The sequence below is a fragment of the Podarcis liolepis genome (assembly GCF_965112155.1).
Source record: "Podarcis liolepis genome assembly, chromosome: 6".
Taxonomy (NCBI): Eukaryota; Metazoa; Chordata; class Lepidosauria; order Squamata; family Lacertidae; genus Podarcis; species Podarcis liolepis.
The window spans coordinates 96,474,694-96,502,535 of record NC_139559.1 but is presented as its reverse complement, the minus strand read 5'-3'; the positions used below and the strand labels follow the sequence as shown (position 1 = coordinate 96,502,535).

The window sequence follows — 27,842 nt, the reverse complement described above, 5'->3', positions numbered from 1 at the left end:
CAGAACCTTAAGTAGACACTAGTTGCTTGTCTGTTTGTAAATGAATGCTGATAACCTGCTTTTAAAAATAATAATAAATGAATGGTTTGAATCTTAAGATTGAGATGCTAAAGGTACATTCTGGTTAAAATATAGGTTTCCAAGTAGCTGGTTATGTTTGGTTGTTTTGTGAATGAAGAGAGAGAGAGAGAATGTTATAAACGGGTATTCTATATACAACTACACATTCTAATTTGGCTCACTCTCTCAGGTTATACACTCCTTCACTGTGCTGCAGCCTGGGGCCAACTAGAGACTTTGAAAACTCTTATAGAACTGGAAGCTGACATTTATGCAACCACCTCCCGGGGTGAAAAGGCTAGAGATATTGCCTGCCGATATGAGCAGACAGAATGTGTTGCATTCTTGGATTGGGCAGGTAAGAGCGGTGACACCTAAGCTTCTTTGAGATGTGGATCTGATCTTACTCATGATAAGACCATAATTCTAGACAGGTGTAAATGAATATGATTTGAACTGCATGAAGATCCTTTGGACTGATTCAGTGCTGGATTTTGGTCAGAGAAACGTAGCTTTGCCTCTCATCTCGGTCACCAAGATTGGGTGGCATCCTGGTCTCCAAGCCTTAGATCCCCATCCATACAACAATGCTCTCAGTCTTGTTTTTCAACTACCCTGTCTGGTTTGGTGCCCAACTGCCACCTAGTGATCTTCCTTCAGTGAGATCAGTTCTGCAAAAATTCACAGTGAGCCTAGAAAGGCAGCTCCTAACAGTGCGTTCTGTTATGCTTCTTCTCATTACAGGCTCATCACCTATTATTTGAAGAATAGCATAAAAGACACTTAAACAAATAAAATTTGCTGTCAAATATCAGTCAGTTGTAACCAAAGAAAACAGTGTCATTCTTGCACACAGTCTCATAGTGGTTTACAGTAATCCCTCATCGTACGTAGGGGTTTGGTTCCAAAAATTGCACATATAAGCAAAAATTGTGTATAATCAAATCCTTGGAACTGCTCCGCAGCTAGTGAGTGAAGGGGAGAGAAAGAGCACCCCCAGTATCACCAGAGCCAGTCAGCTGAGTGCACCTTGCCAGTGGTGGACAGCATTGTTATGGCGGCCCCTGCATTGCGGTGACCAGTGCAACCAAACCAGTCACACTACCTTAAAACTGCCTCAGGCCTTTCCCAGCAAGCAACTTTAGAAGGCTAGTGGTGCTTGTGCAAGATCTTACAGGAACTCAGATTGTCCCACAAAATCTTGCAGGAGTATCCCAGAACCTTCCAGAGCCAGCATGCTGCACAGGCCTTGCCCAGCAAGCAAGGTGAAGAACTTAAAAGCTCTTTATGTGTTGGGCAGCCCTGATTGGACCCAGCATGAAAAGAGCTTTTAAGCTCCCTGCCTTGACTTGTACAATTTCAACCATCCCACCTTCAAGCCATGTTTGGTTGAAATCATGCAAGTCAAATGCACTTGAACTGAGGGATTATCATGGCCTCGTGACCAGCCTTGAATGTACCATGATCAGCAGGCGCTTCTGAAAACGAGTGACAACACAGTGCAAGTTACTGTGTCCAACTTTTTAACTGACCTCTGTTCCTATGCCTTTAATAGCAGCTTCATCTGCAGATATTAGTATGTGATAATGCTTAACTGTATGCTGTAAAACACTTTAATTGCTGATTTTCATAGAAAAAGAAAAGTCAGAAGATGAGACACTAAACTGATTTTTTCTGTAGGATGCTAGGTATCCTAAAAGCAAGAAAGCTGTGTATAAAAAGCTCCATGGTCTTTATCAGGGCATAGCTAGTCTGGTGCTGGTATGCATGGGAGAGGTTTTATGGTGCAGCAGCATTTAAGCACGTTGCACCATATATCTGATGTTGTTGTAACAAGCACCCATTTCCAAGACACAGTCCTATGCCAAAATGTTGGCAGCCTGGACAGGCCTTTGTTGGTTAAAAGTGTGGGTGCCTGAGTGTTTCTGTGTCTTTCCGAGAGTACTGTGGCATTTGTATTGTTTCGAAGGCACTTGGGTGGCAATGTCTTGCTGTTGCCATCCTCCCATTGGCTTCCACCACGCCTGGTTGCAGAGGGGGAAGTGTCCTGCAGCAGTGCTGTAATGGACACTAGCAGTGGTGTGTGATGAATTTTTTGTGGGGAACAGTTAGGGCCAGAGGCACCAGCTTGGCAGGGCAGTTGGGGGCTGGTGTCATGCCCGTGAGCATTGTGCCTCCTTCCCTAAGCTGGGCAGAAGCTTCCTAGGCTTTGGGAAGGAGGCCCCAGGCCTCTGACAGGATGTGGCGCTCTGCTGCCTCCTTCCTAAAGCTAGGCAGACTTTGGGAAGGTGGCAGGAGGGCTCTTGGACCCGTAGGAGCATTGCACCTCTCTTCCTAAGCCAGGCAGAAGCTTCCCGGGCTTTGGGAAGCAGGCACTAGGGAAACATTTAGGGGATTAGCCTAGTCTCCCTAGTCCAATGACTGCACATCACTGGACACGAGTGGTGTGCCTATTAGTAGTGCAACAGTCTGAGCTTTTTCAATGCATTTAATTTCTTATTTTTATGTTATTCTGTACTGGGGTTCATTAGAAGGGAGGGGGCTCCTCCTCTTCCCCTTCCCTGTAATTCTATGAGTATATTTGCATAGTACAGGTCAGATGGCTATCTCTGATATAGGTATGAAAACTAGCCACCTGAGCTGCACTTGATGGGTCCACCTCAGATGCCAAAATGTCTTGGGTCCAAAATGGCACCTCCTACCCCACCAGGCAAGATCTGCATGAGACCTACAGGTATAGGGCAGTATACAAATTTAATTAATGAATGAAGGAGAAGAAGAAGAAGAAACAAGGGTGAAGAAAGATAAACATCAATATTTATTATGGTTTTCGAACAGTTCCGGAAGTCGAACGGACTCCTGGAACACATTCTGTTTGAGAACCAAGGTATGACTGTATGTGTATTTTAAAATGTGAATAGTCACATAACACTTTTTAAAAATATTATTGATTTTGAATATAGATTTTACATTTTAATGCAAAACAAATATCCCCCTACCCTTCCTCCTACTCAGTTCCTGCCAATGTTTGACTCGAATGCTAAAACAATTTACTTTGCTTAAAACTATCTGTAATACCAACCTAGTTCCTTAAAAAAAACTTTCTTTATTTGGAATCAGACAGCGGGGTGGGTGCCTGAATGTTTTTGCAAACCCAAGGATCATGTTCTCCTGGCTGGACATTCAGAGTACTATACAGGCCAGTGTATAGTTTACAATGGAACATAGGTGTGAGTCCTAGTGATTCAGACCAAAGGCCTGTCTGGTCCAACGGTGGCTAGCCATTGTAGAATGGGCATACCTAGACATTGGTGAAGTGGCACCCACCAAGGCGGCAATCCCAGTGGGGAGTGAAAATCGTGCCACAGGTGAGTGTGCGCACAGGCAGGAAGGGCCTGTGAATCCACCTTTTCTCCTCCCAGCTTTAGCTGTGCCCAACTTGGCTGGAGCCATAGCCAAGGCTTCCCTATGGATCATCGCTCTCACCAGCTCCCTGCCTCAGGCAGCAGGAGGAGCAGGCATTTGTCTTCAGCATGGCCGTCTTTGCAGTAATAGTGGTCCCCAACACATTACAGTTGGGGCATGAGGGGAGGAGGAAGAGGCGAAAGAAGGAAATCTGAGGAACTTGCCCTGCTGAAGTGAAAGGGTGATGGAGCCGTGAGGGGAGGTGGGAAAGCTGGGTTGCTCTTTGCCCCTAGTAGAGATGGACAGACCAATAATAATACTTTATTATTTGTGCCCCAGCCATTCTGGGCTGTTTCCAACATATATAAAAACATAATAAAACATTAAACCTTAAAAAGCTTCCCTATACAGGGCTGCCTTTAGGTGTTTTCTAAAGGTTATAGTGTTACTCATCTCCTTGACTTCTGATGGGAGGACGTTCCACAGGGCAGGCACCACTACTGAGAAGCTCCTCTGGCCGGATCACTTCTCGCAGTGAGGGAACCGCCAGAAGCCCCTTGGTGTGTGACAGGGCTCTCTGGCACTGCTTGCAACACCTGGGAAAATGGAACCTCTCCCCCCTCCAACCCCCATGTGCAGTGGCTGGCTTTGGCTTAAAGCAGTGCCCTTTGCAATGCCAATATTTGGTGCCCCTAATAGTGCAACCGTGTATATGCCTGCTCAGAAGTCTCTTTTGAATTCAGTGTGACACTTCCTAGGCCAGGAGCTCTGTCTCGCTCACCCCATAGTCAATTTGTTTGTTGGCTTCCACAGTTTCTCCCAGCTTTGCAGGCACCGATACAGCTCTTTGCAAAGGGCACAAGGGAGCCTAGGTATGCCTCTGAGAACGGGAGAAAGGTCAAGGTCAAGAACTTGCTCCATTGTGATGAGGTCATGAAGCTACCTTGTTAATTATAGTATCTTGCCCACCTGAAGACATGACTGAACAGGGGATACCTCAAATCTAAATAGTTAAATTGAGTTGAAAACCAGCTGTGGTCCACACATTTAACAGTGAGGGGAACACAGCAAGGCGCATTCACTGGTGAGGATTCCATGTTTAGTTCTTAGCTGAGTCAGGATGATGTTCTACATGGTGTTTGTGGGATACATTTGATTGCATTTACTGTATTTGGTTTGGTTTGTGTTCTGCGTTGCGTTGGCTTCCCAGGAAGAGTTTGTGTGGATTGGGATGGCATACACACACACTGCGACGATGAGTACTCTTCTATATCATTTCTGTAGGGAGTGTGCATGGCAGCCTCAGTGACTAAAGGGAAGAGATGTTCCTCAACAAGGGCTGCAAAAAGGGTTATTGCTGACTGACCATGCAATGGGTGGCAGGCACAGCTGTTCCAAGGAAAGGGAGGGACGTTGAAGAGGAAACCAAATATATCAGACCAGGTTTTGCTTGGTTGCTGAGGGATCTTTTCATGCCCTGATGTCTTACACTGTTCTGTCAGGTGAGTTCAAGCTCACGTAAACTTGAGCCTCTGCCATTGCATCTCTTGTCCACCCTCCACTTTCCTTGGAGTCACCTGCCTGTTTGCCTGCTTTTTAGGTTTCATGCATTATGACCCTTTTTGCCCATCATTCCAGAGCATAGGCTATATCAGGATAGCAATGGAAGGGAAATCCTTTTTGTTTGCTGCTGCCATAGAAATGCTACCTTAGTGGTAAGGCTAGCTATGAAATATATTGAGGTGGGCTGGTATTTAATTGCTAACATAGTATTTTTGTTACCAGTGAAAAAGGAATCTTCTGACAGACAAATGTAGCATTGTTTATCCTAACTGTGCAAAATTGAAGTAGCTTAATACAGCAGGGTCATATGGAAGAATCACAGCATATCAGATACAGGCTTTAATTTTTGGCTAGATCTTTTTTAAAATAAAAGTTTAATAGCCTTTCATTTGGGCCTCTTTCACCTCAATCATCCACAAGATTCTTCATTAAATTCTTCTCAAAAAGGTTGATCAAGCATGTTGAGATTTTTGCCATTTATTGTGCTACGCTGTTGACTTAAGAGTATGATTGGAAAGATTGTGAAAGGAAGAGCTGAACATAGCAGGGAAGAACCTGGGGTTTAGGTTTCATGCATTATGTGTCTCCACTGGAGCTGTGGTTGTGGGGACAAATTGGAAAGAACTGTTCGTCTTCATCAAATTCATCTGCTTTGCTCTTTCTGCTTAATTTGCGGTATTTGACTTCTTTCTTGTAACGGTGAGCAACATGCTTCATGTATTTCATCATCTTGGAAGTGTTCGCCACCAGCCTGTAGAGCATTTTGTCCATGTTGTGGGTGTATTCATCATTCACTTTGGTAGCAACTGGAAATGCAGGTGCTTGGACAATTGTCCTACAGGGCTGAGGAAAATGGAAAAACAGGGAGTAATACTTTGCATCGAAAGCCATTTACAAGTTAAATAGTGTTGCCATCTCTTTCACTGACCCTGCTATTATGCCTTTTAAGAGGAATTTGATGTCTGAAATCCCTGTGCTCCTGGTCTTAGACTGCTGTCCTGGATTTGACCCTGTGGCATAAAAAACAACATCCCTTTGGCTTTATGGTAGTACAGTGGTACCTCTGGTTACGTACTTAATTCGTTCCGGAGGTCCGCTCTTAACCTGAAACTGTTCTTAACCTGAAGCACCACTTTAGCTAATGGGGCCTCCCACTGCCGCTACAGCGCCGGAGCATGATTTCTGTTCTTAGCCTGAAGCAAAGTTCTTAACCTGAAGTAATATTTCTGGGTTAGCGGAGTCTGTAACCTGAAGCGTATGTAACCCGAAGCGTATGTAACCCGAGGTACCACTATATGCTCATTGATCTTCTATCTGCTGTTCTGTGAAAGCTGAGCTTATTAGATAGCGAGATCACTTGATTCTTTAACATATAAGTAGGTATAAGTAGGTAAAAGTATAAATTAGGCACATATTTAGCCAGTTCACTGTAGTTAGAGTCCCAGGTGGTTCAGTTGTTCAAAATTTAGTTTTTTTGTGTACAAAGTACACATTGGGCATATCTACACACCAGACTATACATGGTTTTGTCCTTGCAAAGAATTAGTGAAATCACAGTTCTGAGAGTGCTAAGGATCTCTCACAGAATTGTCAGCTCATACTACAACTTCCAGGGTTCTGTAGAGGAAACTGATGTTAAATAAAACCAGTAGATTTATAGTGTGGCTGTGCTCACCTTGTCCTGACACATGTTACTTAGAAAGTACTTCTGACTGGGATCAGCATTAAGACTCATGGTTTGTTTTTTTACATATATTTTTCTATTAAATTGGAATCTGAGTTAAAGGTCAGAAATTAAAGCCAGACAATGTGCTAATTGAGAATATCTTACCATTGTGGGTTTCGCCAGTGTCAATTTCAGTTTCAGTTTGGTAAACAAGTAGTGGACAGCTAAACCACTCACTATGAGGAATGCTACTTTACAACCAGCATACACAACTTCTAGAGACTCTTTGGATAGTCCTAAGCCAGTAAAACAATGGCATACTTGACACATTGAATCACGAAAACAGTTAGATTGCTGTTTAGTCGCCAGTAGTTCCAGATCCTGTAGAGTCATTTCCCAAGCAACTCTTGTCCAAGCTGGTCGTTCACAAAAGCCAATAACATCTTGAAACAATAAGACTGTCCAAAGGAGAGAAACCTGACAAGGACCTTGAGAAAACATTCTGTGAAATTTTCAGCAAGAAATGTCTTCTGCTAATTGATGTTCCCTGTGTAGGAATCGTAGCAAATAACTGTTTAAGCTCGTATTCATTGTCTAAAAAAAGATTTAAATAAATCAAATAAATCCTTCCATCATGACCAAGCTCTCAGCCTGAGCACTGGAGAGATTTGAATGCAGGGAATATAGTCCACCCATCAGCTGGGGAAGGGTTCTGTGATGTCATAAAGGGGGATCCTGATCTTTATATATGAAAGCTTCTATGATGTCATTATGATTGCAAGATTTTTCTCAGTAGCACTTTTCTCAGTGCAAAGTATGGAGAGTTTATAAAACTGGGAATTTTCAAAAGCTTACTTTACATTTGTCAGATAATTCAGAGGGACATGGGTAGCGCTGTGGTCTGAGCCTCTTGGGCTTGCTGATTGGAAGGTTGGCAGTTTGAATGTGTGCGATGGGGTGACCTCCCATTGCTCTGTCCCAGCTTCTGCCAACCTAGAAGTACGAAAGTAGATAAATAGGTATTGCTGTGGCAGGAAGGGAAATGCCGTTTCCATGCGCTCTGGCACTCATCATGGTGTTCTGTTGAACCACATGACCCAGAAAGCTGTCTGTGGAGAAACAGCAGCTCCCTCGGCCTGAAAAGCAAGATGAGCGCCACATCCCATAATCACCTTTGACTGGACTTAACCGTCCAGGGGTCCTTTACCTTTTACCTTTACATAATATAATAGTACAATTGGCTTATGAATTCTGGAGGATGTATGCAATTGCAAGGTGAAGAGATACTACATAGTCATTTGGATGAGTCTTATTACTCCTGAATGAGATCCAACATAGCAAGGTAGCTTCTCCTTCCTTTCCTCCCTTCACCTTGGGAATCACTGCACACCCTGAAAATCTCTTCCACAGGGCTGGGGAACACTCTAGAGCAGTGGTGGCGAACCTATGGCACGCGTGCCAGAGGTGGCACTCAGAGCCCTCTCTGTGAGCAAGCGTGTTGTCCCCCAAGAAGGGCCGTAGCTAGGAGGTGAAACTGGCACTCCAGCACTGCAGGAGACTTCTGGCGGCTTCCAGTATGGTCCCAGCACTGCTAGGGCACCGTTTTCACCCTCGGGGCTGCCCAGGGGTGTGGGGGGGGGAGGGCTTGTGCCAGGAAACTGCCACTCCGTCCAAAGCCTGCACCACCGCTACTCAAGTCACCGATCAAGCCCATCTGCCATTGCAACCAAACCTGACGGCCGCCTCTGAGCTGGCTCCGCCTCCCCACCATCAAGCTCGGTTGCGCCCAACCCGCCTTCCTGCTCTGCTCTCGGGCGCATTTAGAGCTGTGGTAACCCTGGCAAGCGGCTGAGCAGGTGCTGACTTTTGATGCGCCAGGGCCTCCTGCCAGTCTGTTGTTCCTAGTCGGAAGTAAGCCGCCTTGAGTTCAGCAAGGTTAGACAAATTATCAGCATGCGTACAACAGCAAAAATCACATTAATTGTTCAAAAGCATGCGAAATGCAAACCTTTACCTTTCAAAAAAAAAGTTGTTTGTATCATTGAAAGCTCTGCTATTGTGTTTTTCATTTAAGACAAAAGATGTTAATGTATGAGTTGTTTTTTCTAAACTAAAATCTCAGTATTAAGGTTAAATTGCCATGTTGGCACTTTGCGATAAATAAGTGGGTTTTGGGCTGCAGTTTGGGCACCTCAGTCTCTAAAAGGTTCGCCATCCCTGCTCTAGAGCAAATTATGGGGGCATTTGAGGGGCTGTAGGGGGAAGAAGAGAAACTAGAAGTCTCGTTGTACAAGCTGATTTTTGTTACACAACAAAAATCAGTCAGTCAATGCAGTAACATAGAAGCATTTTAAAATAATATTAGACAAGGCATCTCATAGATAACAAAAAAAGCATGGCCTAGAATGAAAATTTATTAAAAGTTGTTCATTTTTTCTGTACGGTTAAAGACTTATCTCAGTTTTGTTAAGTGTTAAATAATTAGTGTGCTGGGTTTTGAAGCAAAATGAGATTGTTTTAGTAATCAACATTACAGAAAATTGACTTTATTTAAATTCTACTCTTATCAATGTCTTTAAAAATTCAAGATTATGCAAATATAAACTAAGACTCCATGGTGAATGGTAGAGAGACCCTGGCTGAATTCAGCTGTAAACCAAGATACAAATGACCCTTGTGCCCCCCATGTAGCGACAGTACTTTGCTCATCACAAGTGAGAGTTAATGGCTTCTGAGGAAGTTGGAATATGAAGCTGAATTGAAAGGATGGCTTCATATCTTGGTTTGGTCCAAAGCAATTAACCAAAGTTTCCCAGTTCAGACATAACAGGAAATTATCATTAACAGAGGATTTCCTGGTTTGTTCGCCGGAGCACATGGACAGAGGAGTGAAGCATACTGGGGGACTTGCATGCGGGGGCCAAGACTCATTCACATGATGGCTTATTGAGCGAATTATGATCATCTGAAAGTGGCCACGCTGTGTGTGTTTCAGTGCTCTGTACATCCTGGGGGTACTTATAGGAAGAGAGTTGAAGGGTGTCCAGGACTCATAATCTAAGGCCTCCTTTGCCTAGCTTCTCTTTGGTGTGTCTTGTCTTGCAAGTTCATTTCCATAGGAAGCCAGAGGTTACAAAGTATGTATTTATACTGTATAGGAGAGATACAATAACATCACAACTCACAAAAGGGCATTCAGTTCCCATTTCAGATTTAACCGAAGACCTAGTTGGGGTGGGGAACCTCGGGGCCACGGGTCTAACGCCATCCTCCAGGTCTGTCTGTCTGGCTCTTGGAACGCTCTCCAGACCACACCCCCTCCCTTGCCAACAGTCTAGGCAGGTAAAGGGCATTATCACCTCCACCACTTGCCCCTTGAGTGCATTGAACTGTGATATTGCATCTTATCTGCCTGGATGGAGAGATAAGTATGTGGAAACCTCTAGATTTGGAAAGGCTTGAATGTAGCCTGTTTTATAAAGGCAAAAGTCACATATGTTGCTTCACCCCCGTTTTGCTTCTGGCCATGTCTCATGGGTATGCAGCTCACAGAAGGTTGTCTCTGAGGGCATGTGGCCCTCCCAGTGGAAAAGGTCACCCGCCCCAACTCAGAGGGAAGTCCGTAGGAGAAAGGAAGAATAGCTGTCCTGTAGCGCATCATTATCCCCTGCCAAGATAGCCAGGTTATGCTTTTGACTCCAGCAGTTGGGGGATTATAAAAAGGGACTGTTTTTTGGCATGAAAACCATGAAACAAATATATGTTTATCTTGAATGCTGTTGTGTCCCCAAATTTTCCGTTACTAAAAGGAATGTGCTAAACTTTGACACTATGTAATATTTATTATTTATTCATTCATTTGTTCATTCATTCATATTTATATACTGCTTGACTGTAGAAAACCTCAGCGTCTCACATTATATGAGCACCATGGTAAGAGACTGGTAATTGATAACCTATAGGTACCTTATAAAAATGTGTGGATTTAGATGCTGACTGGTTCTTAGTTAATGGCCATTGTTACCTTTGACTATAGCTTTAGTACAGAAATACAAACACTTACCTAGGGCTTTTAATCTCTCTGTCTCTCTCTCTTTTTTTAGAAGCCAAGCAGAATTTACGGAACTTGATCTTCCAAATCCAGACAACAATCACTGATCCTGAGAAAGTTCAGGGAAGGCTTAATAAAGAAGATAAGGTATAGTGGAGAATGCACAATTATGGATCATAAATATGTGTTTTTGTGTGCTGCCCACCATGTTTTGAGATGTTCCAGTAGCAGTGATACCCAGGTTTTGGTTTTCATTGTTGGAGAGAGCATTGGAGACGTAGAGTGTTTTTGTAATATTTCCTTACTTCCAACTTTGCAAGTAAAGCAGAGGCAAGCAACATGTACAGTGGTACCTCGGGTTACAGACGCTTCAGGTTACAGACTCCGCTAACCCAGAAATAGTACCTCGGGTTAAGAACTTTGCTTCAGGATGAGAACAGAAATCTGGCGGCAGCGGGAGGCCCCATTAGCTAAAGTGGTACCTCAGGTTAAGAACAGTTTCAGGTTAAGAACAGACCTCCAGAATGAATTAAGTTCTTAACCTAAGGTACCACTGTACTACTACTGGGCAGCAGATGCCAGTGCCTGATTAGCTACAACTGGTTGGTTAGTTTTTCTAGTTTCCCATATGACACACTCACTTTCCCCCCTCTGTGCAGAATATTTCTCTGAAGGCCTGTCAAGCCAAGTCAGATTGGCTTGAAAACACAAAAGAGGCTACTATGCAAGATTTTGTGGAGCAGAAACAGTTGCTGGAGGACATTATGCTTCCCATCTTCACAAAGTTGGCTACGCCCCGTGAGTACCAGAGCCCCCCTACTAAATGGAAATATTTTTCTTTGTATTTTTATTTTGGAGAATCTTTCTTATGGAGAAAGTTGTGCCGATGTACTACTGAGTATCTGCCTTGGAAACCCTGCACATTCCACAGGATGTGAAATTAGGTTGTGTCTTCCCATTAGTGAAAACTGCAATACAAATGGGAGTTCTGGCCATCTGCAAGGTATCTGATTTGGCCACAATGATACTAACCTTTGTTATATCCCATTTGGATTACTGCAATGTGCTCTACGAGGGTCTGCCTTTGAAAAGTGCTTTGAAACTTTGACTGGCTCAAAGAGCTGCAGCCAGATTGCTGACTGGGGCTGGTTATAGGGGGCAGACGACTCCCTTGATAGAACAGCTCCACTGGCTTCCTGTCTGTTTCCGGACACAATTCAAAGTGCTGGCTATGATCTATAACTAGGAAAGGGCCTTCTCAGTGATTGCTCCTATACTTTGGAACTCCCTCCCTAGAGAAGCTAGACTGGCTCCCTCCAGGTTGTTCTTCTGCCAGCTGGTAAATACCTTTTTGTTCCAGCAGGCTTTTGGAAACTGCTTTTAATGAAAGGGCTGATGTTGTGCTGTTTCTATCGTTAAGTATGTGTATGCTTTGAACAGATTTTATATAGGTATATCGTTTTAATTTTATAATAACATTGTAGAGTTCCTAGGGGTCCCAAGGGTCATCTAGTCCAACCCCCTGCAATGTAGGAATCTCAACTAAAGTATCCATGACAGATGGCTATCCAATATCTGCTTTAAAATCTCTTGAGGGAGACCATTCCACTGTTGAACAGCTCTTATTGTCAGAAAGTTTTTATTGATGTTTAGTTGGAATCTCCTTTCTTGTAAGTTGAAGCCATTGGTTTGAGTCCTAACCTCCAGAGCAGGAGACAAGCAGCTTGCTGCATCTTTAATGTTACAGTCCTTGAGATATTTGAAGATGGCTATCATCTCTTCTTAGTCTTCACTTTTCCAGGCAAAACATACCCAGCTCCTTCAACCGTTCCTCATCAGACTTGGTTTCCAAGTCCCTTGATCATCTTGGTTGCCCTCCTCTATACATGTTCCAGCTTGTCAACATCCTTTTCTAGATTGTGGTGCCCAGAATTGGACACAGCATTCCATGTGTGGTCTGACCAAGGCACAATAGAGCGGTAGTGTTGCTTCCCTTGATCTGGACACTAGACTTCTGTTGATGCAGCCTAGAATAGCATTAGCTTTTTTTGTTTCTGCATCACACTGTTGGCTCGTGTTATGCTTGTGGTCTACCAGGACCACAATGTCCAATTGTTTTTTAGTTACAGATAGGTAGCCGTGTTGGTCTGCCATAGTCAAAATAAAAAAATTCCTTCCAGTAGCACCTTAAAGACCAACTAAGTTAGTTCTTGGTATGAGCTTTCGTGTGCAAGCACACTTCTTCAGATACACTGAAACAGAAGTTGCCAGACCCTTCTATATAGTGAGAAGGTGGGGAGGGGTATTACTCAGAAGGGTGGTGGAAATGGGTGATTGGCAGGTAGCTGAGATGAGCCTGTTGACGACTCTTAACAACTGTAATAGGTCTTACAGGAAAAGGCAAGGGGTGAGAAGGTGAGAAATGGCTTAGTCATGTATAATGAGATAAGAATCCAATGTCTTTGTTCAGACCAGGTCTCTCCATGGTTTTAAGTTTGGTAATGAGTTGCAATTCAGCAGCTTCTCTGAACAAAGACATTGGATTCTTGTCTTTGTTCAGACCAGGTCTCTCCATGGTTTTAAGTTTGGTAATGAGTTGCAATTCAGCAGCTTCTCTGAACAAAGACATTGGATTCTTGTCTTTGTTCAGACCAGGTCTCTCCATGGTTTTAAGTTTGGTAATGAGTTGCAATTCAGCAGCTTCTCTGAACAAAGATTCTTATCTCATTATACATGACTAAGCCATTTCTCACCTTCTCACCCCTTGCCTTTTCCTGTAAGACCTATTACAGTCGTTAAGAGTCGTCAACAGGCTCATCTCAGCTACCTGCCAATCTCCCATTCCCACCACCCTTCTGAGTAATACCCCTCCCCACCTTCTCACTATATAGAAGGATCTGGCAACTTCTGTTTCAGTGTATCTGAAGAAGTGTGCATGCACACGAAAGCTCATACCAAGAACTAACTTAGTTGGTCTTTAAGGTGCTACTGGAAGGAATTTTTTATTTTAATTGTTTTTTAATTATTGTAGCATAGTTCATATTGGTAAATGCACACATTCACCACCTGTCAGAAGTATGCTCTTTAATCTACTATGGAAGACACTGTACAGTTATAAGGAGGATCTTAAGGTCCATAAATACTAACACCCTAGAGGTCCCAGGCCCTAAGGAAGACAGATTAGCCTCAACCAGAGCCAGGGCCTTTTCAACACTGGCTCCGGCCTGGTGGAACGCTCTGTCTCATGAGACCAGGGCCCTGCAGGATCTGATTTCTTTCCACAGGGCCTGTAAGACAGAGTTGTTCCACCTGGCCTTTGGCTTGGAATCAACTTGATCCCCTCCCCCTCTTTCCTTTTTCCTTTCTCTTTCTGTGATGGAACTCCTATTTGGGGACTTCCCTGGCTTTTTCTGGCCCACGTAGGACCAGTCTGGATAGCTGGCCTTGGTGATGACTTGATGTTTTCATCCCCCCAAAAGTTTTTGATTTGAGTTCCTACTGAAATGAGGCTGCATTTGATGTTTTAATGTTGCATTTTAATCTTGTTTTTAAGTTGTATTTCAATCAATTGTTTTTATACCTGCTGTCAGCCACCCTGAGCCCAGTCTTAGCTTATGATGATGATGATGATGATGATGATGTGATAAGCATAATAAAATTATGCAGCTAAGCAATGTGAGCCCTGCCTTTTGGAATCTGCCTGCAACTTTTCTTCTTAGCAAGCCTGTAGGATCACTTTATTAGAATTAATGCCTTTCTACAAAATACTTCCTAGTCTCATAAAGTTTTGTTGGTTCTCTTCTCCTCTTCCACATTCAACTTTTTCTGATGAGAACCAGCAAAGGCCTGAGCTAGGGAATACTTAAAAGGCTCGGCCCCAGGAGCACACTGTTCCTGCTCATACAACTAATCTTCTTATGCAGCCCTTTTCAAATTATAAAAAGTCATTAAATGCTCCAGTGCACTTTTTAAAATCCAATAGCTGAAGTGTTTAAAGCAGAGGTAGGCATGATATAAGCCTTTCCCTTTCTTGCAGCAGGTTTGACTACATTCCACTGCTGTTTGCAATATTTAAGCAGCAGATGCTCTTAGGAGTTGAAAGCACTCTTTGCTGGTAACAGCAGCATAGGGTAGAAAAGTCAGAGTGACTAAAAGCAAGACCAAATAATGCATTCAAGATGAAGTTTGCAAAATGCAGGTGCTCTAACAATTCATTTTTTCAAAAAGCCATAGCGCAAACTAAGGGAAAATGAAGAAGGGGAAAAGTTTAAACAACACTCTTCCAGCAGTGCTGCTCTGATCAAAGATCAGGAAATCTTATAATAGATGTGTCATATCACAGCTATTTAGGCCCTAATAGGAAATACAGGCACTGCTAATATTAAATATGGCACTTGAACCCCCAGGGGTTCATTAAATTTACTGTACCAAAACAGGTTTGGAAAGTGGTCTTGGTGATGCTGCTAGCTCCAAAAGTGTTGCAAGGCAACTTGTACCCAAAATTTGCTGCAAAATTTAAGATGTTGTTTTCCAATGGTTTTCTACCAGGGTGTCGTGGCACCCTGGGGTGCCTTGAATGATGGTCAGGCGTGTTGTGGACAACACTGGCCTCTGTTCCTCTTTCTTTCCCTCCCTCCCTCCCTCCCTCCCTCCCTCCCTCCCTCCCTCGAGACCCTCTCACCTCTACCTTCCAAAGGCTTGTGTGGCTGTTTGTGGCAGCAGCCCTGGCTACAAGCTCCCCAGGTGAATGGTGCCTCTGGGGCTTGGCCAGGGGGTGCTGGTTGCCAGGAGCTGAGTAAGCAAGCAAGTGGGTGAGGGAGGCTGGCCAGCCAGCCAGACCACCAGCCTTTGCTGTTGGAAATGGGCAGACAAGCGAGAGGTAGGGTAGGCAGGCACCATGATGGCCTTTCTTGTGCTTGCTGTGTGCATTTCCTGCCTGGCAGCTGAGAGCTCAGTGCCAAAGGGGAGCCTTTCTGCCATGCAGGACTGGTGGTGCCCGCTGCTGCCACCCAAGGTGTGTAAGGTGCTGGCCTCATATTCACCTTTGGCTCTTCTCCACTGGGCTGCTAAGGCTGGGGGCATCCTCTTCTCAGGCCCCTGTGGGGCAGTGTGAGGAGACAACTCTCTTTGGGTTGGGGCAAAGAGACTGGGGCAGCAGCAGCGGCTGCCTGGAGGACTCCCAAGGAGAGGAGGCTGAGGGAACACTCCACAAGGGAGGGCATTCAAAAAGGGGTGAGGGGTTGCTGGCTCTGCAGGCAACGGGTGGCATAACTGGGCTTCTGAGGCTCAGAGCACTTTTCCCCACAGGGGAGCTGCAGAGAATGTAGTTGGTCAAGGGAGCCGTGGACTCAAAAAGGTTGAAAACCTCAGTTTCTCATGAACAGATGCCAGCAGAATGAAAAAAAACTGGTGGAGTATGACTGTGGTTCATTATGATGAGGGGCATGTTTATCAATATTTTATAGAAACCTCTAGCAACCTAACCTGTGGCCCTCCAAATGTTGATGGACTACAGTTCTCTTTGGCCAGGCTGGCTGGGATTGATGGGAGTCCAAGAACATAGTGGAAGGCCACAGGTTTGCCACCCCTGCTCTACAGTCATGCTTCCATTCTAGCATTGTTATTCTAGTTACCGTATTTTTCGCCCTATAGGACGCACTTTCCCCCCTCCAAAAATGAAATGGGAAATGTGTGTGCGTCTTATGGGGCGAATGCAGGCTCCTTGGCTTCAGCGATAGCAATTCGAAGCCTCCGAAGCCTGCTCCGGAGGCTTCGCATTGCTTTCACTGAAGCCAGGAGAGTCTGCTCTTTGAGGCTAGCGGTGGGGGAGCGCAGCTCTTCCCCCATTGCCAGCCCCAGAGGATGGGGGGCAGCGGGAAGGCGAACGACGCCTTCGCGCTGCTCCCCGACCCTCCACTTTGAGCTGCGCGCTCTTTAAAGGCTGCACAGCTCTTGGGGGCTTTTCCCCAAGGAGGGAGAAGGGACTGACTGGCTGAGTCAGTCCCTTCTCCCTCCTGTGGACTTTTGCGGGAGATGGGGGAATTCCTCCACCTCCCACAAAAGCAGGGAGAAGGTCTTGGAGTAGCGCATAGGCTGCGTGCAGCCTGTCCGCTGCTCCGAGAGCTGCGGGTGTGTGTGTGTGTGTGTGTCATATTTTTTCCCTTGATTTCCCCCCCTGAAAACTAGGTGCGTCCTATGGGCTGGTGCGCCTTATAGGGCAAAAAATACGGTAGGCCTAAACAGATTATTTGAGGGGGATTCCCAGTTTATATTAGCTGATCTGAATAGAGACCTTCTATGCTGCACAATTTGTATTTCAAAAATGCATGATTTTATATATTAAAGAATTAGTGGATAGCAGACAACACATTTTAATAGCTAGTTTTATTTCCTGAATAAGAGGAACAAAAAAAGGTTGAAAGTCCTTTTGGTATAGCCATCTATCCAATGTAACCAATACAGACTAGGTAGTTAATACAAGCCTTTCCAGATTAGGCATTTGGTTAGTAGAACAAATTAATTTGAAATAAAGGCCCAGGAAAACTGCAACAAGCTTCAGCTGTGCAAATAATCTAGTCACAATCATTTGTAGTGAAATGTGCTCAAGAACCCGACCTCATTTGACCCCCCAGCCCGTACAGTGGTTAGCTGAACAGTTTTATTTTGAGATTTTCTGCACATAGCAGTACGAGAGATTGTTTGCCCACTTACTAAAATTTTCAGTGACAAAGAAATAATCTGTTATCTGAAAAGTGTGTTTATACATGGCTAAAGAACAGAAAACTGATTATTCATTTAAAATAAACCCATGACAACTGATCACATGTCTGAACAGAACAACCCCGTGATGACTAGCTGGGATTCAGTCACTCTTCTAAATATTGTGTGCTTGGCAAATCTACTTCCACACAAGATAGTTAATGCAGCTTTTCCTACAGAGCCCCTGTGATCAGCATTCTGGTTTGTTCGATCTCTTCACAGTTGCTATTGAGGCTGAGGGGTGTAACGCAGGTATTTCTTTCCTGATGGAAGTTCTTTGGTGCAAACTCCTCCTGGAAAGAGCTTGTCAGCCTCTTCTTCTGGTACACTTGGAATCACCATGACCTGGTCCCCAGGCTCATGAGGAAAGAAGGAGGGGAGACTTTTAGTAAGAAGTGCCATACTTAAAGAGAGCTGCAGACCCTTGATCCTCCCATTCTGTCAGTGAAGACCAGAACCTGCAGTCTGTTGAAGCTTATTGCATTTCTGAAAAACACACTGATCCTCTTACATAGAAGCTTTCACTGAAGTTGGAGTATATATTCAGTTTCCCACATGGATATTCCCCAATGCATATGTAATATGCAAACAGACAAACCCTACATACCATAGTGGCCCGAATATAAGACACACCCACAAATAAGCATGACCTTTAAAATTCAAGGCTTATTTGCGGGTGCGGCCCACCTCCTGGCTCTGCCACCCAGAACGGGGGGGGGGGGGGGGAGAGGCGCGCGCCACTTCCGACTGCGCTGCATGCCCACCTGCCTCCAACGCTGCCTCCCCAAACCGGCTTGGGAGTTGCAGGTGGGTGGCGCGCTGTTGTCCCACACCCCAGATAGACTTCCTGGGCAGCTGTTTCAGCAGCAATATCATAAGGTTGTGAATATAAGCCGCACTTTAACTTTTCTGGATTGGGACTTGGGGGAAAAGTGTGGCTTATATTCGGGCCACTATGGTACTACATATAAATGCCTGCTGTATAAGGTTGCACAAATGCAGGAGCCAGTTTCAGTCAAGCAATGAAAATCTCACACACACATCATCAGTTCAAGGCAAAGTTGGTCTTTTAAAAGGATGTAAATAAAATAAAGTATCTGTGTGCCCTAAGGGAAGGCAAAAGAGCATACGCCAATGGCCAGAGACAGTTTCATCGTTCTTTCATTTTTGTACTGCATTATATACTGTCTTTCTGTGAAGCCACTAAAGGCAGTGTACAATCTAAACTATGTGAACTACCTTTAATGCCATGGTAGAAAGGAAGTATATAAATGTAGTGAATAAACCAAGCTGCATTCCTAGGCACGCTTACCTAGTAAACCTGCATAAGATTGTGCTGTAAATAATGTTCAATACCACACTTTCATAATGTACAATAAAATCTATATAGTCCCAGAACCCACAGTTGGAAATTGGTCAATTTAGTTATCAAACTGTTTATTTGAACAGCTTATGCTGACACTGTAAATCAGGAACTGTAATTTACAGCCACAGGGATAGTGGGATATGGATCAAGAGCCAGTAGGGGAAACAGAGCAGCAGGGTTCAGAAGTCCCACTATCTGGTCCCTAAAGACAATGCCTTGGTGACTCAATTGAAGCTTTCAGAGGCATATCTGCTGATCTTTTCAGAAACCAAAAGGAGTACGTGGCCCTCCTTCAGCAAATTATTTAGGTCAATAATAATGGTATCACTGGGACTCCCGGGGTAAGTTGCTCTAGCTAACTGAATAAAAGTAACAACATATTCACGCTTACTGCGCTGTTCCCTAGTTAGTTTATCCTAATTGAACTGGATGCAACTTCCCCTTCCCAGAAGACAGAAGACGAATTTAGACTCACATATGTAGCAGGGTACTGCTATCTGACAGTGTGAGGAAACTTCAGAATTTAATGTTAACAAAGTATATTTACCTTCCAATCAACTGGGGTGGCAACCTTCTTAGCAGCTGTTAGCTGTAGGGAATCGACCACTCTTAGAATCTCATCAAAGTTTCTGCCAGTGGTTGCTGGGTAGAGGATAGAGAGTTTGAGTTTCTTGTCCGGGCCAAAGACGAATACCTATAAAAGCAAAGCCACAGAATGAGAACCTGAAAATCATGCCAGATGAGCTATTCTTTTACAACTCATCCCTCACATTCACTCCTTTTCAAAAATATTTTGGAACTATAGTTGTCTGTAGTAGAAAGGGCTACTTTACAGGAAGTGTTCTCATCTGACTTCTGGCATACAATGATCTGACTAATATTTCTGCCCTGAATTTGTAGTCCTAAACAGGCAAAAGTGATAAAATTTATTTACTGGTGAAACTGGGAAGATTTCAAAAGAATTTTGAATATCTCTGAAGGTTAGCAGCTGTCCCCCACAAGGTAACTGATCTAAAAGACAGGAATAATACTACCCTAGAATCACCCATCTTTTTTGGTAACTTTGGAATTTAGAGAAAGTACTTTGGTGAGTGTGAGTCACAAAATGACTGTCAATTCTAAAAAAAGCAGAAAATAGTGTGGCTATGACCCCACCAACATTTCCCCCCAGATGGGAACACTGGGGATTCAATCATTCTCCAGTGTTCCAAATCCAATCAGTTTTGCTGTCCCAAAATAGTCTATCCCTGGTGTCCAGCTGTTGGTGTGAGAAAGTGTGAATTAATGAGAATGAATATGAGTGTGTATGTGCATGAGCATGTGTTTGAATTAACAGCCCAAGGCACTGCCAGCCACATCAACTGGCTTCTGGCCCCCAAGGAGCAAGGGCTGTTGCACTCAGGTCTCGCTTCCAGCCTTCCTGCAGGCTCTTGTTGGCCACTGCGAGAACAGGATCCTGGACTAGATGGGTCACTAGCCTGATCCTAAGCACCCACCCATCATCACACGTGGGCCATAATACAAAGAATGAAAAGCTAATTGCAGCCTGCAGTGTTAGAGGCCCTCAATACTTACCACACGGGCAGTTAGAGGAATACCATCCTTGTCTCTCTCATCTGGGTCTAGCATGCCCAGCTGGACTGCAAGCTCCCGTTTTGAGTCAGCAATTATGGGAAAGGGGAGCTGCTCTTTGGCCTCGTCTCCATTGTAGGCATTGATGTCCTACAGGGGAGAAAATTGTTAGTGTTGTGTCACTGGTACAAAAGAACATGACTCATATTCCTGGTATACAGCGGTATCTTTAAAAAGCAATCCAGGAAGAGGGGTTCAAGGCTTCTTGCCAACAAACCAGTTTTCTGTGTTTAAACAGCATTTTCTTTACAGAGAAATCCACAGTTCAAACCTATGCACATCTGTTTGGTTCCATTCAGTTTAATTGCACTTTTTACCAGGTTTTAAGCCTGTATAGGATTGAAGCCTCAGTCAAGTGAAGCTATCCCTGAAATCTGAAGTGGTCTACAGCCCAAGCCCAGGCTTACCCTCTCAGTGAGAACTAGGCCTTACATGTAAGTTCCACTGAATTATATGACACGTTCAGCCTAACCCTACGCATGGTAACTTAGAAATTAGGTATGTCACTCAAGCAAAGCACACGTTGTCCGCCTGTTTGAGGACAGGGCTAAAATATTTCATTGTTGATGCAGGTGTGCAAGACTCCGTCAACAAAAAAATGGGGACTCCTTTAGGTAAGTGACACTGTAAACTACAACTAGAGTCACAGATAATCATGATTACCAATCTCATTCAGCCCAACAGTAAGTACTTGACAGCAAGTTGCTAATGATCAATCTGTTTGTAAGAAGTATTCTAGAGGGCTTTGGCGATAGCAGCACGTTTACCACTACAGAAACTGTACTGGTGCAGAAACTGTTAAAACTTTTTTTTCAGATATTATACAAGTAAGATTCTATAAGCCTCCTCTCAAGTGAGAGTGCAGGCTGACTCACAGGCTGCATGGGAGAAAGGCCACAAGCTGAGTGCAGTTGCACTAAGGAACTAGCCATAAAGCATGCCGCACATAAAGAGTGGAGGGAACTGGCAGAGAAGGCAGTAGCAAAGTTATGACAAAGAAATTATTGGCAAAGATATGACAAAGAAGTGACTAAGCAGTTTAATCCTCATCATCAACAGGAGGCCTAAAAGTGTGACATACTATATATTATTTAGAATAATCTAATACTGCTTTCCCCCATTTGCCTGAACCTTATGCATAAAGCTTAAGGTGGAAGATTTAAGACACACACCAAAAGAAGAACCTTTGATTTGAGTAACTCCTTTGAGGTGTCCTGCAAGTTCCCAGGACACATTAGTGATCTGCAAGTGAACTTAAGTGATATGTTCTAGACTAGAGAATCTTACAGTCAATCTAGAGTCAGTCTTGAAGTCAGCATGGAGTGCAAATGAAATCAAAGGCTTCATTTCCAAGTGTTAACTTTTCTTTGAAACTTAATTCTACGCAAAACTAATATATATGCATTTTTTCCTCAGCAGAACATTAAAAAGTTTTTCAGTCAACACAGATGGCATCTTGATGTTCAACTGAAGTCTCAACACAAATGCTACTATTCACCTAGCTACAATATCTTCTGAAGACAGGCAACCTTTGTTCATAAAATGTGACATAACTTTTATTTTTCTCCTTATATCCTATTATTCAACCACCAGATGTCCATACTCTCTAGAGAAACACTTTCTTTTTGTTTTAATAGGACCAACTAGTCACAAATAAGCTTCCAAATACTTCCTCACTACTTTGGCTTTTAAGTTGAACCTAATAAAGGAGTCATGATACTGCTACGATTTCTTTTTAACAGACCAGAATTAGTTTTCACCTTTGACAACTAGTGAAATGGCACACTTCCATTTTAAATATAACTGCAATATTCAATTTGTTATTACTGCCCTGGATCCAAAACAAAATAGAACAGTTCCATATATTTCTAATAAAATATATTCTCAAGTTTATACAATCTTATTTTGCATTTGCTTTATATGTACTTCATTATCTAGAGAAAGTGTCAAGCAGAGCCTTGGAAGGAGAACATCTTTGCATAACAAAGAATTCTGTCCTGAAATAACTCTCTCCACCACATAATATGGCTTCACAACAGCCTTTCCCTTGTGCTCTCAGACAACTGACTGGTTTGACAGGGTGGCAATACCAGCTAGTTGGCACCGCATTTTAAAAGAACATATTGGACAACTTGGCAAGGGACACTTCCTGGTATATTTGTGACTAGACTTTAATCATTTTACACATCACAAACTGAGGCAGATAGATCCTTCTAAGTAAAAGGGCGGTTAATTCCTCAAAGTCAATTTAAGCTGAAAGTTTTCTTTTAACAAGAAGCAATATGCAAAAAAAAATCAAAACAAACCCATTGTTAATTGTTTTCAATTCCACAGTAAAGTCCAAATATAGTGTAAAGACTGGTTTCGAACAGAACAGCAACAATTTATACTATAGAATAGTATTCATAGATTACTAAACAATAAAAAATTCATTCACCCTACTCATGAAAAGGTAATGCAAATTATTTCAGTTACATGCTCAAACAGGCACATTAGCTGCAGCCTTCCAACACATCCACTGCTTACTTCATAGCCCCCTGCTCCTAATCATGGCGCCCAGTTTTGGAACACAGTGCATATTTAATCTGAGGTTCTGTGTCCACTTTAGAGCTAGATGCCAATGTTCTGCCTTGTGGAGCTCTAGCATGCATCAGCATCACTAAGAAGACTACGGTAATCTTAATCCACTTTATAAAGATCAGGGTTCAGGGACTGCAAGTTATCAATGTAAAGGGATCAACTTGGTGCTAGTCTTGAGTTTTATGAAGCTACTGTCTATCTGATAGTTCTTGTTTCGGAACCATATTATACAAGGAACATCACTATTATTGTCACAGAATAGCCCACGTGTCAGATCAGCAAAGTTATTAGTATAGCAGCATATAACAGCTTTAGTGTTGGATATACTTTTGATACAATATTGCCTCTACGTTTAGCAATACACTCTGGCACATCTGCTAGGATTTGGGGAGCTTTTACTTTCGACATGCATTAACTGCAGCTTGTCACAACATCCAAACAGAAACGAACTGCAGTTATTCTTAATTACAATTAGTGGAAACAAACCAATTTCAAATCATGGTTTATGAACCTGGTTTGTTTCAAAAGGCAATAGTTTGGTTCAACCACCATTTAGGATTCAGTTGTAATGCTAAACTCTGATTAAACTGATGCAGAAGCCAGTGGTGGAGCTTTATGCTCCGGCACTGGGGGGCAGAGAGCAGGTGGGGGCAGGGCTGGTGCGTGTCCCAGGGGCGTGGCACGCTGTCCGTAGGGGCGTGGTGCCCAGCGCGGTTGGGGCAGCCTTGATGGCTCCCCGCCAGGATCGCGCTGCCAGGGACGGGGCGCTCTCCCCGCACGCCTCTTCCTCCACCAGTGGCAGAAGCTTCTCTTCTTCTCAGAGAAGGGTGGGAGGGTGGGGTGTGTAAGTCCATGTGTGAGCCAAGCCTGCAAGTCCTACACTTCTTCAGTTGATTTATGCTGCTATTTATCTCCATAATACCTTGCTCCAACAGAGATGGTCTTTGACATCATCAATAGAGAGGGCTATCATTTTAATGTTACGCTTTGCAAACTCTGGTGCCAGCTTTGCTGCTCTGCCAAGCTCTGTTGTACACACGGGTGTAAAATCTCGTGGATGAGAGAACAGGATGCCCCATCTGAAAGAAAAACAACATGGCATTGTCTTGATGGGTAGGGTAACACTGAAATCAAGTATTGCAAAACTTACTTAAGACCTCCTGATCAGACTGAACAATTCAAGTTTCTTTTTCCTGTTAGTTAAAACTAAGCAAATTTCCTTTTTAGACTTCCTACTCTCTTTTTGTTATATTTACTTTGACATCCATTCCCTTCAGCAGCAGCAGGAGTTTCATTCTTCACTGGAGTTTTCAGTCTCCATGACTCCATGACCTTCTTAACTGAAGCATCACACAGTTGACAAGCCATTGACAGCTAATACTACCTCCACCCCTCAGAACTGGTCTCCCTGCCTTTGTAAGTCTTTCAGGGAGCCTCACGCACCATAGCTTTCCACAATAGTACACAGCCTGCCAACATTATTTGATTAAAATGACAGCTCCTGTTTGATAAGGTATCCTGAGTCAGCAGTGCTTTTGTATAGTACAAATTGTATAGTACAAACAATCTGAATAAGTACTGGCATTGTCATTTTAGGCAGCTTAGCACATTACTGCTATGGGTGCAAACCTCACTGTAAACTGCTTCCCCCTTTGCTACATTAAGGTGATATTAAAGTCTCCGAGTGTCGTGAAATAGATACCCCACTCTACACCCTACTCCCCCAGGAGGCACACACTTTTTAGACAATATGCCTCAGAATTCTAAGAGGAAATAAATGCATGCATACCACATAGATATATAACTCAAAAAGAGTGACCACTCAGAAGGTGTTTTGAAGAAGTCCCAGAGCTACTGAAATTGTGTCTAACTAGGATTTCTGTCCCACTTCTAGCAGATATTAAGCTTATTCAGCAGATGGTAATTTGTCAAGGTTCCATTAACAGAATGGGATAACCAGTAATTAAGGATTTTCATGTCTTCCCAGATTCTGCCCCCTACTTTCTTTTTTAAAAACAAAGCCTAGGAACACTAAAAAGCAACTTTGATCACTTGGCTGCATGAGACGTTCCACAGTTGGGTGTCTTAATACTTGGGTAAGTTCTGCTTCCTTTTGCAAGAAAGCATGTTACTCAAATGACGTCTTCCCTTTATGATGGCTGCCCTGAGAACTGGTTGTGAGGGGAAAGAACTGAGGAAGTTGCTTAAGGAAGCGTCAGTAAGTCTAACATGTAGGCCTTAGCCATGGGAGAAGAGAAGCACCTTCCTGTTATCCTAGAAGCAGAGGAAGCTCTCAGAGTCGGTTAGGTGTACTTTGGAACCCTGAAATATCAGGTTTGGTTTCAACATGCATTTTACCGCAATATTGCCCTGACAGGTGGTTTAGAATTACTGCAGACCGTACAACAGCCAAATTAAAAAGTGAATTATGCAGCCCATTCATAACTCTTCTCTAGATTTCAGTGGATACAGTAAGCATTTTATTTGCCCTGTAGCCAAGTAACATCTTCTGCCAGGCCATCTTGGCCAACACCTTCCTGTTGCAAAAGTTCATTCTCTAGTCAAACATTACACTCAGCCTCAATAAGTGGCGTCAGGCACCATAAATTTACCCTTTAGTCTCCTGACTATCGCAACTGCGTGTTAGAACACTGCATTGGAGATGAATTTTATTGTTTAAACTCTGGAACTGCAGCGTCATTCCTCAACTATAAAGAAAGCAAATATTTACTGAGTCAGTTAGCAATGCAATTTAAGATATACAAGTTAAACATGAATTTAGAAACATTCATATTTCTGCATCTTTTAAAATAGCTGTTTCTGTTGTTTGCTGCCCACATGAAAAAGCTCCAGCACACAATGTTCTCAAGCTTGCTTTTAGCAGTGGTGGGGGTACTTTTCCAAAGTCACTGTGTGATCTCTAGTACAACTAAATAAGAATAACACATTTGAACTAAAGAGATAATACTGAGTGCAGCATATTTTTATATCAATTATGAGCAAGAAGCCTACTGCTGCTATTTGAAATATGGTATGTGTATATAAACTTTTTGTGCTTTTTTGTATTATAGATACTATTTGAATGTATTCCCTGAATTTTTAAAGACCACTGCATAATTTCTCTTGCCTAACCTATCAAGTTTAAAGTGAACAAGGAGTTTGAAAAAATATTCTTGAAGATGGAAACCTGCCCAAATCATAAGCACTTCACGGAATCCTAAGGACTATTTAGTATATTTAAGACCAAATAGTGTGCTCTGTGACTATGCCACAGGATTGTATTACAGTGCTTAACATACCATTGATGGGTAACATTTTTGAAATGCCACTCATCTACTGCATTTCAAATACAGCACTGGAATCTCACTTATCTTCTTACAATCACTGGGCATGGAGGCATTGTGAAAGAAATACAGTGGTACCTCGGGTTAAGTACTTAATTCGTTCTGGAGGTCCGTTCTTAACCTGAAACTGTTCTTAACCTGAACCACCACTTTAGCTAATGGGGCCTCCCCGCCACTGCCACACGATTTCTGTTCTCATCCTGAAGCAAAGTTCTTAACCTGGGATAATATTTCTGGGTTAGCAGAGTCTGTAACCTGAAGCGTATGTAACCCGAGGTACCACTGTACGACTTACCAACGCTTAAAGGTCTCAAAGAACAGTTAACCATGAGTCCTGGTTTGGAGGACACACCAAGCCCAACCCTGGCTTAGTTTAGCGCAGTGTAGTAGCAAAAAGCTACAGGGATGAGCAGAGCAGCTTGCAAGCCCTCCCTTCAGAAGCCCTTGCACTAAGCCAAAGGTTGGCTCCACATGTTGCCCTACGCTTCCTTCACTTTATACGGAATTGTATCTATTTGTTTACTTACTCCAACTATTTGCACCCCACCTGTTAGGATATTAATTCTTTCAATGCAGCCTACTAGTAAAGTCGGAATGCGTTCAGAAAAACGCAAGAGAGTAACAGAAGAAGCTTAAGGCATTGGGCTATTCCCAAGAAGGCGATGAGGTGCGGGGGAGAGAGACAACAGCTGGAGCAGCCTCGTCTTCCTCGCCAGCCTCCCGCTGCCGGGGTCCTTCCCAGTGGCGTAGCGTGGGTTGTCAGCACCCGGGGCAAGGCAAGTAATTTGCGCCCCCTAACCCCCAGGTGTTGCGCCCCCTAACCCTAACCCCCAGATGTTTTGCCCGGTGCGCCCGGCCCCCCCTGCACCCCCCACGCTATGCCACTGGTCCTTCCCGCAAGGGGCAGGTTGCAAAAGAGGGAAGAGCGCAGGGGGATCCTGAAAACACCTTCCAAGTGCGCGGCTCCCCGCCCAGAGACTCCTGGGAGCTGTAGTCCGAGGGTGCGGAGAAGCGCCGCTCGGCGCCCAGGATTGCTTGGGGAGGGAGCGGCAGCCACGTGCTGGGGGCCCCGCGGCGTTTCCTCCCTGCGCAGCCCTCCGACCCCTCGGCCCTGGCACAAAGCGGAGCCCCTCGCCGAGGAGGAGGAGAGCGCGGGCAGCTGCGCAGCGCCAGCCTCAGGAGCGCAGCCCTTGCGCGGCGGCGGCGGCTAGCCAGCCCAGCAGTGGTGCTACTCACGAGTTTCCCAGGAAGTCGTGGAAGCGGAGGGGGCCGTGCGTGGTGTCGGCGTGGAAGTTGGGCGCCTCGTCGCCCAGCAGCAGGCCCGGCATGGCAGCGGCGAGAAGGGCGGCGAGGGGCGGCGAGGGGGCGTCCGGCGCGCGCGAGGCAGAAGCGAGACCAGGGCGAAGCGCGGGGGCG

At 44.1% G+C, this 27,842-nt stretch overlaps 3 protein-coding genes and 1 long non-coding RNA gene across 9 annotated transcripts in view; 2 read left to right on the top strand and 2 right to left on the bottom strand.

Moving 5' to 3' along the window:
- Window positions 1–22,400, top strand: part of LOC310708616 (ankyrin repeat domain-containing protein 45-like) — a 26,144-nt gene extending 3,744 nt beyond the window's left edge. For 4 of the 5 annotated variants that reach the window (XM_083507239.1, XM_083507238.1, XM_083507236.1 and 1 more), the window contains exons 3-7: window positions 251–418; window positions 10,798–10,892; window positions 11,405–11,543; window positions 21,075–21,116; window positions 21,919–22,400. In XM_083507239.1, the coding sequence (XP_083363365.1) occupies window positions 251–418; window positions 10,798–10,892; window positions 11,405–11,543; window positions 21,075–21,116; window positions 21,919–21,929 (455 nt within the window). In that variant the 3' untranslated portion in view covers window positions 21,930–22,400. The remainder of the gene's footprint in view (window positions 1–250; window positions 419–10,797; window positions 10,893–11,404; window positions 11,544–21,074; window positions 21,117–21,918) is intronic. The other variant, XM_083507240.1, reaches the window with a different exon arrangement.
- Window positions 5,490–7,296, bottom strand: LOC310708625 (uncharacterized protein). Its single transcript, XM_083507257.1, has 2 exons — window positions 6,860–7,296; window positions 5,490–5,871 (listed from the first exon to the last, which is right to left on the bottom strand). The coding sequence occupies exons 1-2, from the start codon at window positions 7,193–7,195 to the stop codon at window positions 5,605–5,607; spliced, it is 603 nt and encodes a 200-aa protein (XP_083363383.1). The 5' UTR covers window positions 7,196–7,296; the 3' UTR covers window positions 5,490–5,604.
- Window positions 11,552–17,550, top strand: LOC310708679. Its single transcript, XR_014527152.1, has 3 exons — window positions 11,552–12,878; window positions 13,777–16,379; window positions 16,979–17,550. It is a non-coding gene; the product is annotated as an uncharacterized lncRNA (long non-coding RNA).
- Window positions 17,115–27,842, bottom strand: PRDX6 (peroxiredoxin 6). 2 transcript variants are annotated; one of them, XM_083507247.1, is made up of 5 exons: window positions 27,663–27,842; window positions 24,005–24,161; window positions 20,446–20,592; window positions 19,418–19,564; window positions 17,115–17,861 (listed from the first exon to the last, which is right to left on the bottom strand). In XM_083507247.1, the coding sequence occupies exons 1-5, from the start codon at window positions 27,752–27,754 to the stop codon at window positions 17,730–17,732; spliced, it is 675 nt and encodes a 224-aa protein (XP_083363373.1). In that variant the 5' UTR covers window positions 27,755–27,842; the 3' UTR covers window positions 17,115–17,729. The 2 variants fall into 2 exon arrangements, with proteins under 2 accessions (XP_083363373.1, XP_083363374.1); XM_083507248.1 differs by lacking the exon at window positions 27,663–27,842 and adding an exon at window positions 25,695–25,798.